The sequence below is a fragment of the Octopus bimaculoides genome, chromosome 4, assembly GCF_046866305.1.
Source record: "Octopus bimaculoides isolate indiv1 chromosome 4, ASM4686630v1, whole genome shotgun sequence".
NCBI lineage: Eukaryota > Metazoa > Mollusca > Cephalopoda > Octopoda > Octopodidae > Octopus > Octopus bimaculoides.
In genome coordinates this window covers 139062814-139078072 of record NC_142931.1, presented here as the reverse complement: position 1 = coordinate 139078072, position 15259 = coordinate 139062814, and the positions used below count along the sequence as shown (strand labels likewise).

The 15259-nt window shown below is 35.1% G+C and overlaps 2 protein-coding genes across 3 annotated transcripts in view; one reads left to right on the top strand and one right to left on the bottom strand.

The window, feature by feature from the left end:
* Positions 1–2617, top strand: part of LOC106883724 (chitin deacetylase 7) — a 4004-nt gene extending 1387 nt beyond the window's left edge. Inside the window, exon 2 of the mRNA XM_089351566.1 lies at positions 1463–2617. Coding sequence (XP_089207692.1) covers positions 1463–2406 — 944 coding nt within the window. The 3' untranslated portion in view covers positions 2407–2617. The remainder of the gene's footprint in view (positions 1–1462) is intronic.
* The window catches only part of LOC106883213 (chitin deacetylase 7), a 32384-nt gene extending 17387 nt beyond the window's left edge, over positions 1–14997 (bottom strand). Inside the window, exons 1-2 of one of the 2 annotated variants that reach the window (XM_089351561.1) lie at positions 14329–14997; positions 9945–11099 (exon numbers count right to left, since the gene is read on the bottom strand). In XM_089351561.1, coding sequence (XP_089207687.1) covers positions 10156–11099; positions 14329–14881 — 1497 coding nt within the window. In that variant the 5' untranslated portion in view covers positions 14882–14997 and the 3' untranslated portion in view covers positions 9945–10155. Of the gene's footprint in view, positions 1–9944; positions 11100–14328 lie in introns of those variants that run through there. The other variant, XM_089351562.1, reaches the window with a different exon arrangement.
* Positions 14998–15259: the final 262 nt, after the last annotated feature.

The window sequence follows — 15259 nt, the reverse complement described above, 5'->3', positions numbered from 1 at the left end:
AACCACAATTTTCAGTGTTTATTAACACTTTCCTTTCTGCGTGGCATGAGACTTCGACGGAGCTTCTATCCAAAAACTTCAAAATTTTATCCATTTATGGTAAATGATACTGAAATTATTTTAAAAATATGTTTTTATTTGCCTAGCTAATCGGTCTGATAGTGAGGCATAATTATTTTCATCTGAAAACCACGAGAAGTTTTGGATCTTTTCTGTTGCTGCCAGTTTACGATTTTTAAAAACTTTTTCTTCCAATTATTTTAAAATTTGGTGAGCTGATGTAGTTTTGCTAATTATGGAATTGGTGGCTATTTTTGCCATAAATTAATAAATAAAAAGTTAATAGCTTATAAAGTTTGCAAATTTTGGGTAATTTTAGCTAGTTGAACGGTACAGACACATTTGTTTGTTTCCATAGTAACAAGCCATGCAGTTGTCTGCTCTTACAACCATGTGCATTTTTCTTTACCTGTCTATTTTCTTTGACGACTGCCTATCTTCTGAACTATCAAATTTTTGCCATTCTCACCTGTGTTTTTTTTTTTTTTTTTGAGAAATGGCTATTTTCGGTATCTGTCCTGTTACCACCGCATTTTCATAATTTTTAACTGTTTTTCTGAACATTTTCAACCTAAATAAAAGTATGACTTTAGCCAACTCGTTTAATCTTTCAAGTATGTTGGAGAAATTGAACATCGAGGAGGATGTAGTTAAGGATGTAGTAGTTGGAAGGTATATACCAAATTTGAAAATTATCACTTAAAATTTGAAAAACTGAGATAAAAATGATCCAGTCTTATCCTGAGTGAGCGAAATAATGGACACTAGCATTTATACAGTGATAAATAGTACCTACGTCCGTGCCATATGATGGAATTAGTGACGTGCTTTTCCCAACCGTCAAATTGTAGCTAACGTTGATGGAAATCTCTCCAAGATACTATAAAAGGACTGCTCTCACTGATATTCCTCGATAAGCAAGCCATGGAGTCGCTTTAACAGCGGCGTTCGCCGGATGTTTTTCTATGCATAACATACACATTCGGATATATGTATTTCCACGAATAATTTCGGTGACATTTCAAATAATTATTTTATAGCGTAATATAATTATTTTCATTTCTTCGAAAGTCATAGGAATAGAAATGTTTGTTAACAACGTAAATGCATCATCTGTTCTCTGTTGAAGAACAACCTTCCAAAATCGACACCCTATTTTCTCCCCACGGCAAATGAATGTTTTGCGCAGATTTCTCTGATTCCACAGATTTCCCAATTCTTTACATAATTGCATTTTTACCCCTCGTACCAATACTTCTTCTACTGAAACTCTTCACGATTCATTTTATTAATAGCTCTAGGCCTCATTCCATATAAGAGTTCTGCGATATGTGCTCCTATCCCTTATTAAAAAATAAAGTCCATCGCTTGATTTGATGTTTTGTTTCTTTTTATTTTGCAGGTCCCTGTCGTCCAGAACATTGCAAGTTACCAAACTGTAAGTGTCCTGGGCCTGAAATTCCAGGCTCACTGCCAACATATGCAACTCCGCAGATAATTCTATTGACTTTTGACGACGGAGTTGATGAGGCTAACATGGCTTATTACAGACGATTGCTTGATTCGAGCATAACCAATCCAAACGGCTGTCCTATTCAAGCAACGTTTTTTGTTTCCGGCGATTATACTAATTATAACAGTGTGAAAGAATTATATCAGCATGGACATGAGATAGCATCTCATAGTAAAACGCATAAACTTCCTGTTACTTACTGGTGGAATGCCAATCGTGTGATTTATACCAATGAAATAGTTGGCATGAAACAAGAGCTTTGTATGAGGGCAAATATTTTCGAAAGCGATATTCGAGGAATGCGCTCACCGTTCCTTGCATTGGGAAAAGATGCCCAGTTCGAAACTTTGGAAACCTATAGATTTAAATATGACAGTTCGATGGTAACAGGATCAGTTGCTACTACTGCAGAGGTACCAACATGGCCCTTTACACTTGATTACCCGGTTAAGAAAAAATATTGTACACTTAGAAACTGCCCAGAGAAATCATATCCAGGATTATGGGAAGTCCCACTTATACGTTGGTACAATAACAGAGGAGGTGCTTGTTCAATGCCTGATGCATGCAGAGTTTCTAGCAACCCTAGAACTGTTCTACAATTCTTGAGAGACAATTTTAATCGTCATTACAAAAGAAATAAGGCGCCTTTCGGTATATTTTTGCATTCACCATGGCTTATGAAAAATTTAAACCCATTGAAGCAATTTCTGAAAGAAGTTTCTCGCAATAAAGATGTATGGTTTGTGACTGTGTCTCAAGCGTTGCAATGGATTCAGAATCCAGTTCCATTGAACAATATTCCTCAATTCAGAAGTTGGAACTGTAAATAAACTTGTGAAAAAAAAAAAAAGAAAAAGCAAAGTGATGGGTATTTAAGGACTAAAAATTGAACTATTTAAGTATTTATTTATTCTCATGAACTTACCATTCTGTGAGAGTTTTTTTTTTTTACATTTTTTCTACATCAACATTTTCCATAAAATTTTATTTAATTTATAAAGTTTTAACGCTTAACTGAATAAATTGAAAAACAGAAATATATTCTTATTGTTCTTAAGAAATCAATTGAAAATTTTTATTGCATGACATAAATATCAAACAAAATATGCAATTATATATACGGGCAGGCATGGCTGTGTGAAAGAAGCTTGCTTTCCAAACACATGGCTATAGGTCCAGTCCTACTGCGTTTCGCACACGTGTGTGCATGTATGTCTGCCTGTATGTGTGTGTGTGTGTGTGTGTGTGTGTGTGTGTGTGTGTGTGTGTGTGTGTGTGTGTGTATGTGTGTGTGTGTGTGTGTGTGTGTTTGTGTGTCTGTTTGACCTTCTGTTTGTGTCCCGTTTGATAACTGCTGCTGGTTTGTTTACGCCCCTGTAACTTACCGTTTCGGCAAATAAAACCGATAGAACAAGTATCAGGTTTAACAATTAGATACAGGCGTCAATGAGGTCGACTAAACCCTTCAAGGTGCTGCCCCAGCATGGCCGCTGTCCAATGACTGAAACAAGTAAAAGACAAGATACAATTTCGATTACGAATTCGCACGAAATTGAAAATATTTTATATCTACAGACTAAAGTATAGGAGAATATTGTAGTTCGCTCGAAGCATTGTATATTGTTTGTAAAATATATTGTCTTGAATGGCACAACAATACACTATAATAACAACAATGGACTATAATAACTGCTATAATTTAATCATCCATAGTCTTCTATAATATTTCGGAATATAAAAATTCCTTCTTCAGATATCCCTAGGAATTGATTGAGTCACTGCTACGTTTTTTTTCTTTTTCCGGAAGTGTCTCAGCAGTGGTCTCACGAAGGTCCTTCCAGAATTCCGCATGAGAAGTGCGTGAGGGTGGCCATGTCTCAAGCTCGTGTGTGCTGGCACATCCGTAGCGCTGCTTCAAGTTATGCATTATACTTGCAGTTTCCATTTTTCTCTCCTTTCTTTTTTTTTTTATAAATAATACATGAGCAACTTAACAAAAATGAACCTACACGCATCCAGAGGAAAGTATGTAATAAGACTTTATTGTAAATTTATACAGTTCAATGTGTAAATATATTGCATGCAATCATTAACATTTTCAGTCATTTATTTAAACTCTCTGCTAACTCACCAAATTCAATTATTAGAAATAGATTGGTTTTGAGATTTAAAGTTGGTAATTTTCTAAAACTTTAATTCTTGTGTATAAGGGGCCCACTGAACTTGAAGTGTCACCTCATGAGTTAAGTCCGGACCTATATATATATATATATATATATATATATATATATATATAATTGAGATTCAGTTGAACTAGGTACTTAAGTTGAAGCCCCAAGTCAGTGTGGAATTAACCGTACAACTCAAAGTAAGGTGAATAAAATCAAAATAAGCAACAGAATATCAAGATATAACAACCGTTTCAAGTGGCTCCATTTAATTGAACAATGCAAACATTACATCAATTTAAATGCAAGGCTATCCTCAGCTTCATAAATAAATAGAATTTTTTAATCAGTTGGACACATCAATATAATTTTACTCAAATTCTCTAACAGAGCAAGAAGAGGAAGAAAGTCCATGTTGCTACTAATGTGACTCGGAATATACTACACTTCTAAGAACTGTATGAAGTTTGTTAGGGTCGTAGCTTGTAAAGGATTGTAGTTCACTTTTAATTTATTAGTCTTTCTTTTTATCAACTATCAAATCTAAGGCTAGAGGACAGTGTCTGTTTAGAATGGATAGATAGAGTGAGTTGACAGTTTATAGTTGGGTGTGGTCATAAATATTGTCAAGATTTTAGAAATGTATAAGTAATTATCTATAAAGAAGGCTGGGTAGGGGAAGACCCTAAATCAAGATGTTAATTACCTGTTAAAGGGGCAAGACGCTAATAAAACATATGATGTTAATACAGAGGAAATTATCATGGGTACAAAGGATGATTGTATATAAACAGTATTGTTGTGTTGTATGAAGATAAAATTTAAGATTACTAAAAATTATATTATAACCAGAATAGATAAACTATGTATATATACCGATTCAACATTAGAAAGGGAAGATTACATAGAAGTAGTTTTATATTTATACCTGTACTTAATTATTTACTTCTTAGGTGGTTTCTATAAAGATTGCTCAGGGTATTTACTTATGGAATACTGGTGCGATAAATCATGCTATCTTTATATTAGTTATAAGCTAAGAATCAGAAAAAAATCGGAAAAATGGGTTGTGTACAGATACATACACATATTTAACTTTGTGCACACATGCAAATATATACAAATATTTGTACTTTATTATGGGCATGTTATAATCAACTCTTCTAGACTTAAGTAACTAGAAAGTTTATATTTCTCTTTATGAACATTAATAACTTACAAGAGATAAGAGGTTGATAGGTAATGATATCAAAATAAGAAAACACAATAATAAGAAATTATAGAGAATAGTAAGAAAATATATATATAACTTATTATATATAATACTAGTGGGTAAGTTCACATCATATACGACACTAAAATTAATTTCTCCTGTCCAGGTTCAAGTGCAGCACCTATAAACGCTAATTTCGAAAATATTTAAATGTACGGGTGACCCTATGTACGCATGATACCCTTAGGTCTAATCTATTATTAACCAGGTTGCTCTTGTCCCTATGCTTAAAAATTTCACAAGTTTCCATAGAGCACAGCTCGCACCCGTACCGACCATCTCTATAAGGCTGCGCTTTCCTTATAATATCCCATTTAAAGCTAAATTCGATTCTACTTTCCTTCAGTTCCCAAATCTTGCTAGATAAGGACGTACAATTGGCCTTATGTTTGAGGCTAAAAGATGAAAAATGGTTATTAATGCGTTTTTTCATATTTATTGAACATCCTATGTATACAAAGTTACCAGCTACAGTTGTGATAGTACACATATAGATTACGTTTTGGATTAGACATCGACCTAATAACGGACAGTGGGATTTAACCCTACAATTGCAACTAGGAGAATTACCACTATTAATATTATTGATATTCATATCATTATTATTATTATTATTATTATTATTATTATTATTATTAATCCTATTACTACTGTTGTATGTGTTATTTTCATATCCGGTATTATCTCTCCATCCTTCAATTGTAGTATCATTCACATTCATCCCAGCATCATCAGGCAATTCAGTAGTCCCTGTGCTAGTATAGACCTCATGGATACAGTCTATATTTTATATATTAGAAGCATTGGTACCGCTGTTTCTATTTTCTACGTCACCATTAATATTATTATTCACATTGTAGGGGTTTAAGTTGGTGTGGACATTAGCATTATTAGTACTACCGCTTGCTAATTTAATATTCTTTCTATTTAACCTTGCTATGATGGTACCCATATTAGGGAGAGTAGAGTATGAGATTCTAACTGACTTACGGGAAAAAATTCTGTTGTAGCTATGGGAAACAGGAAAGTTTTTTTTCTAAAATTGTCATAAATTTCCTATATATGTTTATGGATATGGTACAGTTGAAGGGAACGTTATACCAGATCAAGTCCTTATTTTCAGACTTACGGTGCAGGTAAGAGCGAAATCTGCCTGTTCTCTCAACGTCTTTGAAAACCGTGGCTTGATTATTAGGTATGTCTCTATTACCAGTATTTTTCTTATCCTTATAGAGCAGAGCAACCTGTCTATTCCCTTTACCCCCTTATCTAAACTAAAATTCCTACTTGCTGTAACATCTACTTTTCTGTTGCTGCTTATTTTTTTAATTTAAATTGATGTGTTTGCTGGATGCTTTTCTAGTTGGTATGTTTTCCCAACCAAGTAAGTTTGTAATTCCTCTATCACTTAAAATCTCATTACTTTCACTATAATTAGGTGGTGTACTTTCAGGACTAAGAAAAGTAATTTCCTTGTCGTATCTTGCTTTAGACAAAGCAAAGTTGTAGTGGTGGGAATGGGTATCAAAAATGTTCTTATTCACTGATAATTTTGTAATTCTCCTAGAAATACTTTTCACCACAGATGCAAGTGTCTTCTAAGTGGATGTTCCTTAAATTTTACATTGCCAATTAGTTCAAATAAGTCTTTTTCAAAATTTTTCAGTAGGGGGCTCGGTGGAGGATTTCTTCTGCTTTAGAATATCCTCATATAATATAGGAGTGGTTGTGTGGTAAGTAGCTTGCTTACCAGCCACATGGTTCCGGGTTCAGTCCCACTGCGTGGTACCTTGGGCAAGTGTCTTCTACTAAACCCTCGGGCCGACCAAAGCCTTGTGAGTGGATTTGGTAGACGGAAACTGAAAGAAGCCCGTCGTATATATGTATGTATGCGTGTGTGTGTGTGTGTGTGTGAGAGAGTTTGTCCCCAAAACATCGCTTGACAACCGATGTTGGTGTGTTTACATCCCGTAACTTAGCAGTTCGGCAAAAGTGACCGATAGAATAGGTACTAGGCTTACGAAGAATAAGTCCTGGGGTCGATTAGCTCGACTAAAAGGCAGTGTCCCAGCATGGCAACAGTCAAAATGACTGAAACAAGTAAAAGAGTAAAAGTGATATGTTTCTAGGTTACTATTCTTCTTCTTAGCCTCATAAGGGTAAGCTATCCATCTCATCCTTCGAACAAAGTCATTTGTTCTATGGATTAGCAGCCATATATAAGTATCCTTATTGTGTAAGGGGATGTCCTTCTGAGAAAATTCCATATTTATCCTTTCCATTCTAATGAAGTTAAGTACCTGAAGCGTCGTATGGGTTTGGTTGACGAGTTATGAAATAGTTGAGATTCAGTTGAATTAGGTACCTAAGTTGAAGCACCAAGTCAGTGCGGTATTATGCGTACAACTCAAAATAAGGTGAATAAAATCAAAAATAAGCAAGAGGATATCAAGAAGGGATGCAGTACAACCGTTTCAAGCGGCTCCATTTAATTGAGCGATGCAATCATTACAGCAATTTAAATGTAGGGCTATCCTCAGCTTCATAAATAAATATAATTTTTTAATCAGTTGGACACATTAATATAATTTTACTCAAATTCTCTGACAGAGCAAGAAGAGGGAGAAAGTCCATGTTGCTACTAATGTGACTCAGAATATACTACACTTCTAAAAACTGTATGAAGTTTGTTAGGGTTGTAGCTTGTAAATGATTGTGGTTCACTTTTAATTTATTAGTCTATTTTATCAACTACCAAATCTAAGGCTAGAGGACAGTGTCTGTTTAGAATGGATAAACAGAGTGAATTGACAGTTTATAGTTGGGTGTGGTCATAAACATTATCAGTATTTTAGAAAATGTATAAGTAACTGTCTATAAAGAAGGCTGGGTAGGGGAAGACCCTAAATCAAGATGTTAATTACCTGTTAAAGGGGCAAGACGCTAATAAAACCTATTGGCGGCAACATGAACATTCTCCCTCTTCTTGCTCTATTAGAAAATTTGAGTAAAATTATATTAATGTGTCCAACTGACTAAAAAATTCTATTTATTTATGCAGTTGAGGATAGCCCTACATTTAAATAGATGTAATGTTTGCATTGTTCAATCAAACGGAGCCGCTTGAAACGGTCGTACTGCATCACCTCTTGATATCCTGTTGCTTATTTTGATGATAATATATATATATATATATATATATATATATATATATATATATATATATATATAATCATAGGCGTGGGAGTGGCTGGGTGGTAAGAAGCATGTTTCCCAACCACATGGCGGGCTTCTTTCCCAAATACGACAGGTTCCTTTAAGTTTCTGTCGACGAATTCCACTCACAAGGCTTTGGCCGGCCCGAGGTGCTATTCAATGGGACGGAACCCGGAACTAACCATGTAGCACGCAACCATGTAAATGGAAACTACAACCAATGTATTATTAGTGCACATACATACATACACATACCTGCATACGCACGTACATACATACATACATACATACATACATACATACATACATACATACATACATACATATATACATACGTGGTAATCCGTCGGTTACGACGACGAGAATTCCAGTTGATCCGATCAACGGAACAGCCTGCTCGTGAAATTAACGTGCAAGTGGTTGAGCACTCCACAGACACGTGTACCCTTAACGTAGTTTTCGGGGAGATTCAGTGGGACACAGAGTGTGGCAGGGCTGGCCCCTTTGAAATAAAGGTACAACAGAAAGGTTGGGTTAAAAAAGCAGGAGGGTTAAAAAAGTGATTTTCATTTATTTATTAGTTCATAATTGAATTCCCGTCTGTGGAACACAAATTCGCAAAGGTTTTCTGAAAATGCCAAAAATAAAAAAAGAATAGGATTTATATGGGGTGCTTAAACCAGAATTCCACTCATACATACATGCATGGTCGTTGTCTCCTCCTTATGCAGAGTTGGACCACCTCCTCTACCTACAGCTTCGAACCATCATGGCATCTTTTTTTTTCTTTATTGCCCACAAGGGGCTAAACATAATGAGTATGTTTATTTTTCTTCTAGTTTGAACTTTATTTATTTTCCTCATTTTTCTTTAACAAGGGTACAAAAATGATGATTCAATCCTATCTTGAGAAACTAATGAATAAGCAATTAATCTACTCAGAACATACATGAACTTAAAAGACAAGAATATTATTTCGATGAGATTTCTAAACAAACACTTATGTAACCTGACATTGTCTATCTTCAGTAATCTAGTAAAAATTAGTGGCTTTTGTGTTAATTAACTGACATAGGTTTTTGGTCAGAAATGTAAATAAAGTAAGTTTGATTCAAGGACAATTATAAATAAATCGAACCATCATGGCATCTGATGTGGCTTTTTTAACCAGACAATGCTCTGAAAAGACACCCACAGAGATTTGGACCACCAAGAGCTGCAGATAAATTCTGATCTTTGTGGATCTTAAAATGTCTTGTATTTGTTTCAGTCATTGGACTGCGGCCATGCTGGGGCAGCGTCTTGAAGGGTTTAATCGACCTCATTGATCCCAGTACCTAACTGTTAAACCTGTTACTTGTTCTGTCGGTTTTATTTGATGAACCAGTAAGTTATAGGGGCGTAAACAAACCAGCAGCAGTTATCAGACGCGAAAAAAACAGAAAATAAACGCATACACACACACACACACACACACACACACACACACACACACACACACACACACACACACACACACACACACACATACAGGCAGACATACATGCACACACGTGTGCGAAACGCAGTAGGACTGGACCTATAGCCATGTGTTTGGAAAGCAAGCTTCTTTCACACAGCCATGCCTGCCCGTATATATAATTGCATATTTTGTTTGATATTTATGTCATGCAATAAAAATTTTCAATTGATTTCTTAAGAACAATAAGAATATATTTCTGTTTTTCAATTTATTCAGTTAAGCGTTAAAACTTTATAAATTAAATAAAATTTTATGGAAAATGTTGATGTAGAAAAAATGTAAAAAAAAAAAACTCTCACAGAATGGTAAGTTCATGAGAATAAATAAATACTTAAATAGTTCAATTTTTAGTCCTTAAATACCCATCACTTTGCTTTTTCTTTTTTTTTTTTTCACAAGTTTATTTACAGTTCCAACTTCTGAATTGAGAAATATTGTTCAATGGAACTGGATTCTGAATCCATTGCAACGCTTGAGACACAGTCACAAACCATACATCTTTATTGCGAGAAACTTCTTTCAGAAATTGCTTCAATGGGTTTAAATTTTTCATAAGCCATGGTGAATGCAAAAATATACCGAAAGGCGCCTTATTTCTTTTGTAATGACGATTAAAATTGTCTCTCAAGAATTGTAGAACAGTTCTAGGGTTGCTAGAAACTCTGCATGCATCAGGCATTGAACAAGCACCTCCTCTGTTATTGTACCAACGTATAAGTGGGACTTCCCATAATCCTGGATATGATTTCTCTGGGCAGTTTCTAAGTGTACAATATTTTTTCTTAACCGGGTAATCAAGTGTAAAGGGCCATGTTGGTACCTCTGCAGTAGTAGCAACTGATCCTGTTACCATCGAACTGTCATATTTAAATCTATAGGTTTCCAAAGTTTCGAACTGAGCATCTTTTCCCAATGCAAGGAACGGTGAGCGCATTCCTCGAATATCGCTTTCGAAAATATTTGCCCTCATACAAAGCTCTTGTTTCATGCCAACTATTTCATTGGTATAAATCACACGATTGGCATTCCACCAGTAAGTAACAGGAAGTTTATGCGTTTTACTATGAGATGCTATCTCATGTCCATGCTGATATAATTCTTTCACACTGTTATAATTAGTATAATCGCCGGAAACAAAAAACGTTGCTTGAATAGGACAGCCGTTTGGATTGGTTATGCTCGAATCAAGCAATCGTCTGTAATAAGCCATGTTAGCCTCATCAACTCCGTCGTCAAAAGTCAATAGAATTATCTGCGGAGTTGCATATGTTGGCAGTGAGCCTGGAATTTCAGGCCCAGGACACTTACAGTTCGGTAACTTGCAATGTTCTGGACGACAGGGACCTGCAAAATAAAAAGAAACAAAACATCAAATCAAGCGATGGACTTTATTTTTTAATAAGGGATAGGAGCACATATCGCAGAACTCTTATATGGAATGAGGCCTAGAGCTATTAATAAAATGAATCGTGAAGAGTTTCAGTAGAAGAAGTATTGGTACGAGGGGTAAAAATGCAATTATGTAAAGAATTGGGAAATCTGTGGAATCAGAGAAATCTGCGCAAAACATTCATTTGCCGTGGGGAGAAAATAGGGTGTCGATTTTGGAAGGTTGTTCTTCAACAGAGAACAGATGATGCATTTACGTTGTTAACAAACATTTCTATTCCTATGACTTTCGAAGAAATGAAAATAATTATATTACACTATAAAATAATTATTTGAAATGTCACCGAAATTATTCGTGGAAATACATATATCCGAATGTGTATGTTATGCATAGAAAAACATCCGGCGAACGCCGCTGTTAAAGCGACTCCATGGCTTGCTTATCGAGGAATATCAGTGAGAGCAGTCCTTTTATAGTATCTTGGAGAGATTTCCATCAACGTTAGCTACAATTTGACGGTTGGGAAAAGCACGTCACTAATTCCATCATATGGCACGGACGTAGGTACTATTTATCACTGTATAAATGCTAGTGTCCATTATTTCGCTCACTCAGGATAAGACTGGATCATTTTTATCTCAGTTTTTCAAATTTTAAGTGATAATTTTCAAATTTGGTATATCGATGTAATTTATATCATTGGATCTGATTTTATTAATCACATGTTCCAGAAAAATTTTAGAAATATGTTACAGAGGTTTAAAAGTTGGATCATTTTTACCCAATCAGGAAACAGGATTTGGAAGTTGGCATTTTCTGTCTAATAGCTGTCTATCATAATATTACGACTACGAATTTATATTACACAAAATGAAAGCGAAATTAAGACGAAAGTTGTAAAAAGGTTCAAGGTTTTCAAATGTTTCAATGAATAAAGTGAACGATGGAATACGTTTTAAACAATTTAAAAAAGAAAAATCCTCGATGAAAAGTTTTTTGCGAAAGTTTACAAAAAAATAAGTCTGTACTCTATACCATAGTAATAGTTTAGTTCATGTAAACAATTAATTTTTTGTCGAGTAAATTCAATACGAAAATTACAATTTTCGTATTTCTTACCCTACAAGCTCGCAGATACGAGTCAGTCATAGAAAGGTGGGTCCCACAGCGTCGTTTATTTCCACATTCTACACAGGCTCATGTTTCGAGTTAATAAACTCAACGCTGTGGTTCATTGTCCAATGTAAAAAATTATAGATGGCAATTTCAGGAATTGTGAGAGTAGGTTCTCTGCAAGTCACTGAAAATTGTGGTTCCTGAAAGAACCGATCCACGTATGCATTCATCAAGCATGTCATGACTTCGACATGGCACCGCATAAAGTAAAAGATATGTCTGGTCTCTTGACACATACCTCCGAAAACTCACTTCTCAGGTAGAAAACACCCTTCTTCGGTTGGATTTACGTCTTGACTTTTTCGTCTATCTTAACAATCTTCCCAGGGCCACCTATCTGAACTGGGTTGCGGAGCAGGTCCTCCGTACTTAGCTGTTGTAATAAACAGCTGTGCAGTGGTTCAGAGCCGGACTGAAGTCAATTCCTTGACCAATGAGTAAAGGAAAAGCAGTACAGTCCCAAGAGGAGGAGTGCCACCTTCCAACTACTACATCCTTAACTACATCCTCCTCGATGTTCAATTTCTCCAACATACTTCAAAGATTAAACGAGTTGGCTAAGGTCATACTTTTATTTAGGTTGAAAATGTTCAGAAAAACAGTTAAAAATTATGAAAATGCGGTGGTAACAGGACAGCAACCGAAAATACCCATTTCTCAAAAAAAACAAAAAAAAACAGGTGAGAATGGCAAAAATTTGATAGTTCAGAGGATAGGCAGTCGTCAAAGAAAATAAACAGGTAAAGAAAAATGCACATGGTTGTAGGAGCAGACAACTGCATGGCTTGTTACTATGGAAACAAACAAATGTGTCTGTAGCGTTCGACTAGCTAAAATTACCCAAAATTTGCAAACTTTATAAGCTATTAACTTTTTATTTATTAATTTATGGCAAAAATAGCCACCAATTCCATAATTAGCAAAACTACATCAGCTCACCAAATTTTAAAATAATTGGAAGAAAAAGTTTTTAAAAATCGAAAACTGGCAGCAACAGAAAAGATCCAAAACTTCTCGTGGTTTTCAGATGAAAATAATTATGCCTCTCTATCAGACCGATTAACTAGGCAAATAAAAACATATTTTTAAAATAATTTCAGTATCATTTACCATAAATGGATAAAATTTTGAAGTTTTGGTATAGAAGCTCCGTCGAAGTCTCATGCCACGCAGAAAGGAAAGTGTTAATAGACACTGAAAATTGTGGCTCCTGGAAGAACCGATTCACGTGTGCATTCATTAAACGTGTAGTGACTCCGACATGGCACCACCTAGTTTCTTTTTTTCTTCTTATATTTTTTTAGTATTTCTGTATTTCATACAACAATAAATACGATTCTGCAAATTCCTTTTCCCCAAAATTTCAACCCCCCACAATATTTTACCTTCTCTACCTTTCCCATAAGGTATGGAAAATCGAGGAACTGCTTTTCCAAAATTCGGCCAAGAGTTTTAAATAGTGAACTCGTTAGAAATAACATGTTAGGTTTGATTACAATATTACGCATGTTTGACATAATATATTGCTTAAATTTTCATTCCAAATTAAAAGCCCCAATACTTCGACATTTTCACAAAACGCATAGCTAACTCGTATCTAAATATCTACATATCTACAAATCTAGCTCGAATTTAAAATAATCTATTTAACATGTATACAAGATCGTTAACAGGCGGAGAATTATAATTTGAACAGTAAACTCATCAATGCTTTGTACCATTTAATATTTTAAAACAAAGCTCGTCCGTAAGATGCAAAACGCTTACATAAAACAATAAACGATTGCTTGGAGTAAGGAATATTTTAGGCTTAAAAGAAAACAGAGAAAAACAAAACAGTTTTGAATAAATAGCAAATTCAGAGTGCTGTGAATTGGATTATATATAACTCTAGTTCGACAATCAGAGATCACTTATTTCTTATTAAGTTACTACTGTGGCAAGAGATAAAAACTTCACTGAAAGAAGAGATTTGGTGTATAAAATTCTTGAAAATATATTACTCACCAGTGAGTTCAGGTTTCTTTGTGGTTTGAGGATGATTTGATGGTTTAGAAGTAGTGGTTTGAGGATGAGTTGATGGTTTAGAAGTAGTGGTTTGAGGATGAGTTGATGGTTTAGAAGTAGTGGTTTGAGGATGAGTTGATGGTTTAGAAGTAGTGGTTGACAAAATTTTACTTAGTGTTGAAGTTGGCTTGAAAGGAACACTGTGAGTGATAACTACAGACTTTCTGGGTGATTTAGTAACAGCTCCAACAGTATTTAACTTGGTGGTTTTTGAATGATCTCTCTCTATACTGCAATAGTTACTGCCTGGCCAGTCACAGACTTTAACTGATGGATTGAAATGTAGTCCTTGAGCACAAGTATGTAATATACCAGTTTCATCTCCTGTACACTGATAGAATTGGGAAATGTTTGTTTCATGACACAAAAATTCACCGCTACTTCTACAGCTTTTCTGAGAATATGATGGAGTAATAAATAAGACATGAACCAAAATTAATGACAGCCAAACTGGTTTATGTTGGTATTTCTGGAGAAAATCTTCAAAGCCCATTTCGATGAAATATTTGTCAATATAAATGTATATATATTGATTAAAGTGTTAAGCATAAAGTGTGAAGTTTAGGCTGCAACTGAAATTGTTTGATTTCTGCATCGCTTTTAAACACTTTGTGGCGTAAAACAAACCGCAATGGCTATTAACGGGGAAGCGGTGGGAAACATGTATTAATAACCAGTCAGGAAGTTTCGCCCACCATTTTCTCTCACGGTCAGTGCAGAGAAGAGTCCTGTTGTAAAGAAAGATAGAGAGAACGTGAGAGAGAGAAACAGAGCAAGAGAGGGAGAGAGATGGAGAGAGAGAGGGGGGAGAGGGAGAGAGAGAGAGAAAGAGAGAGAGAGCAGGTTTTTGACAGTTCTTTTTCTATTTTTT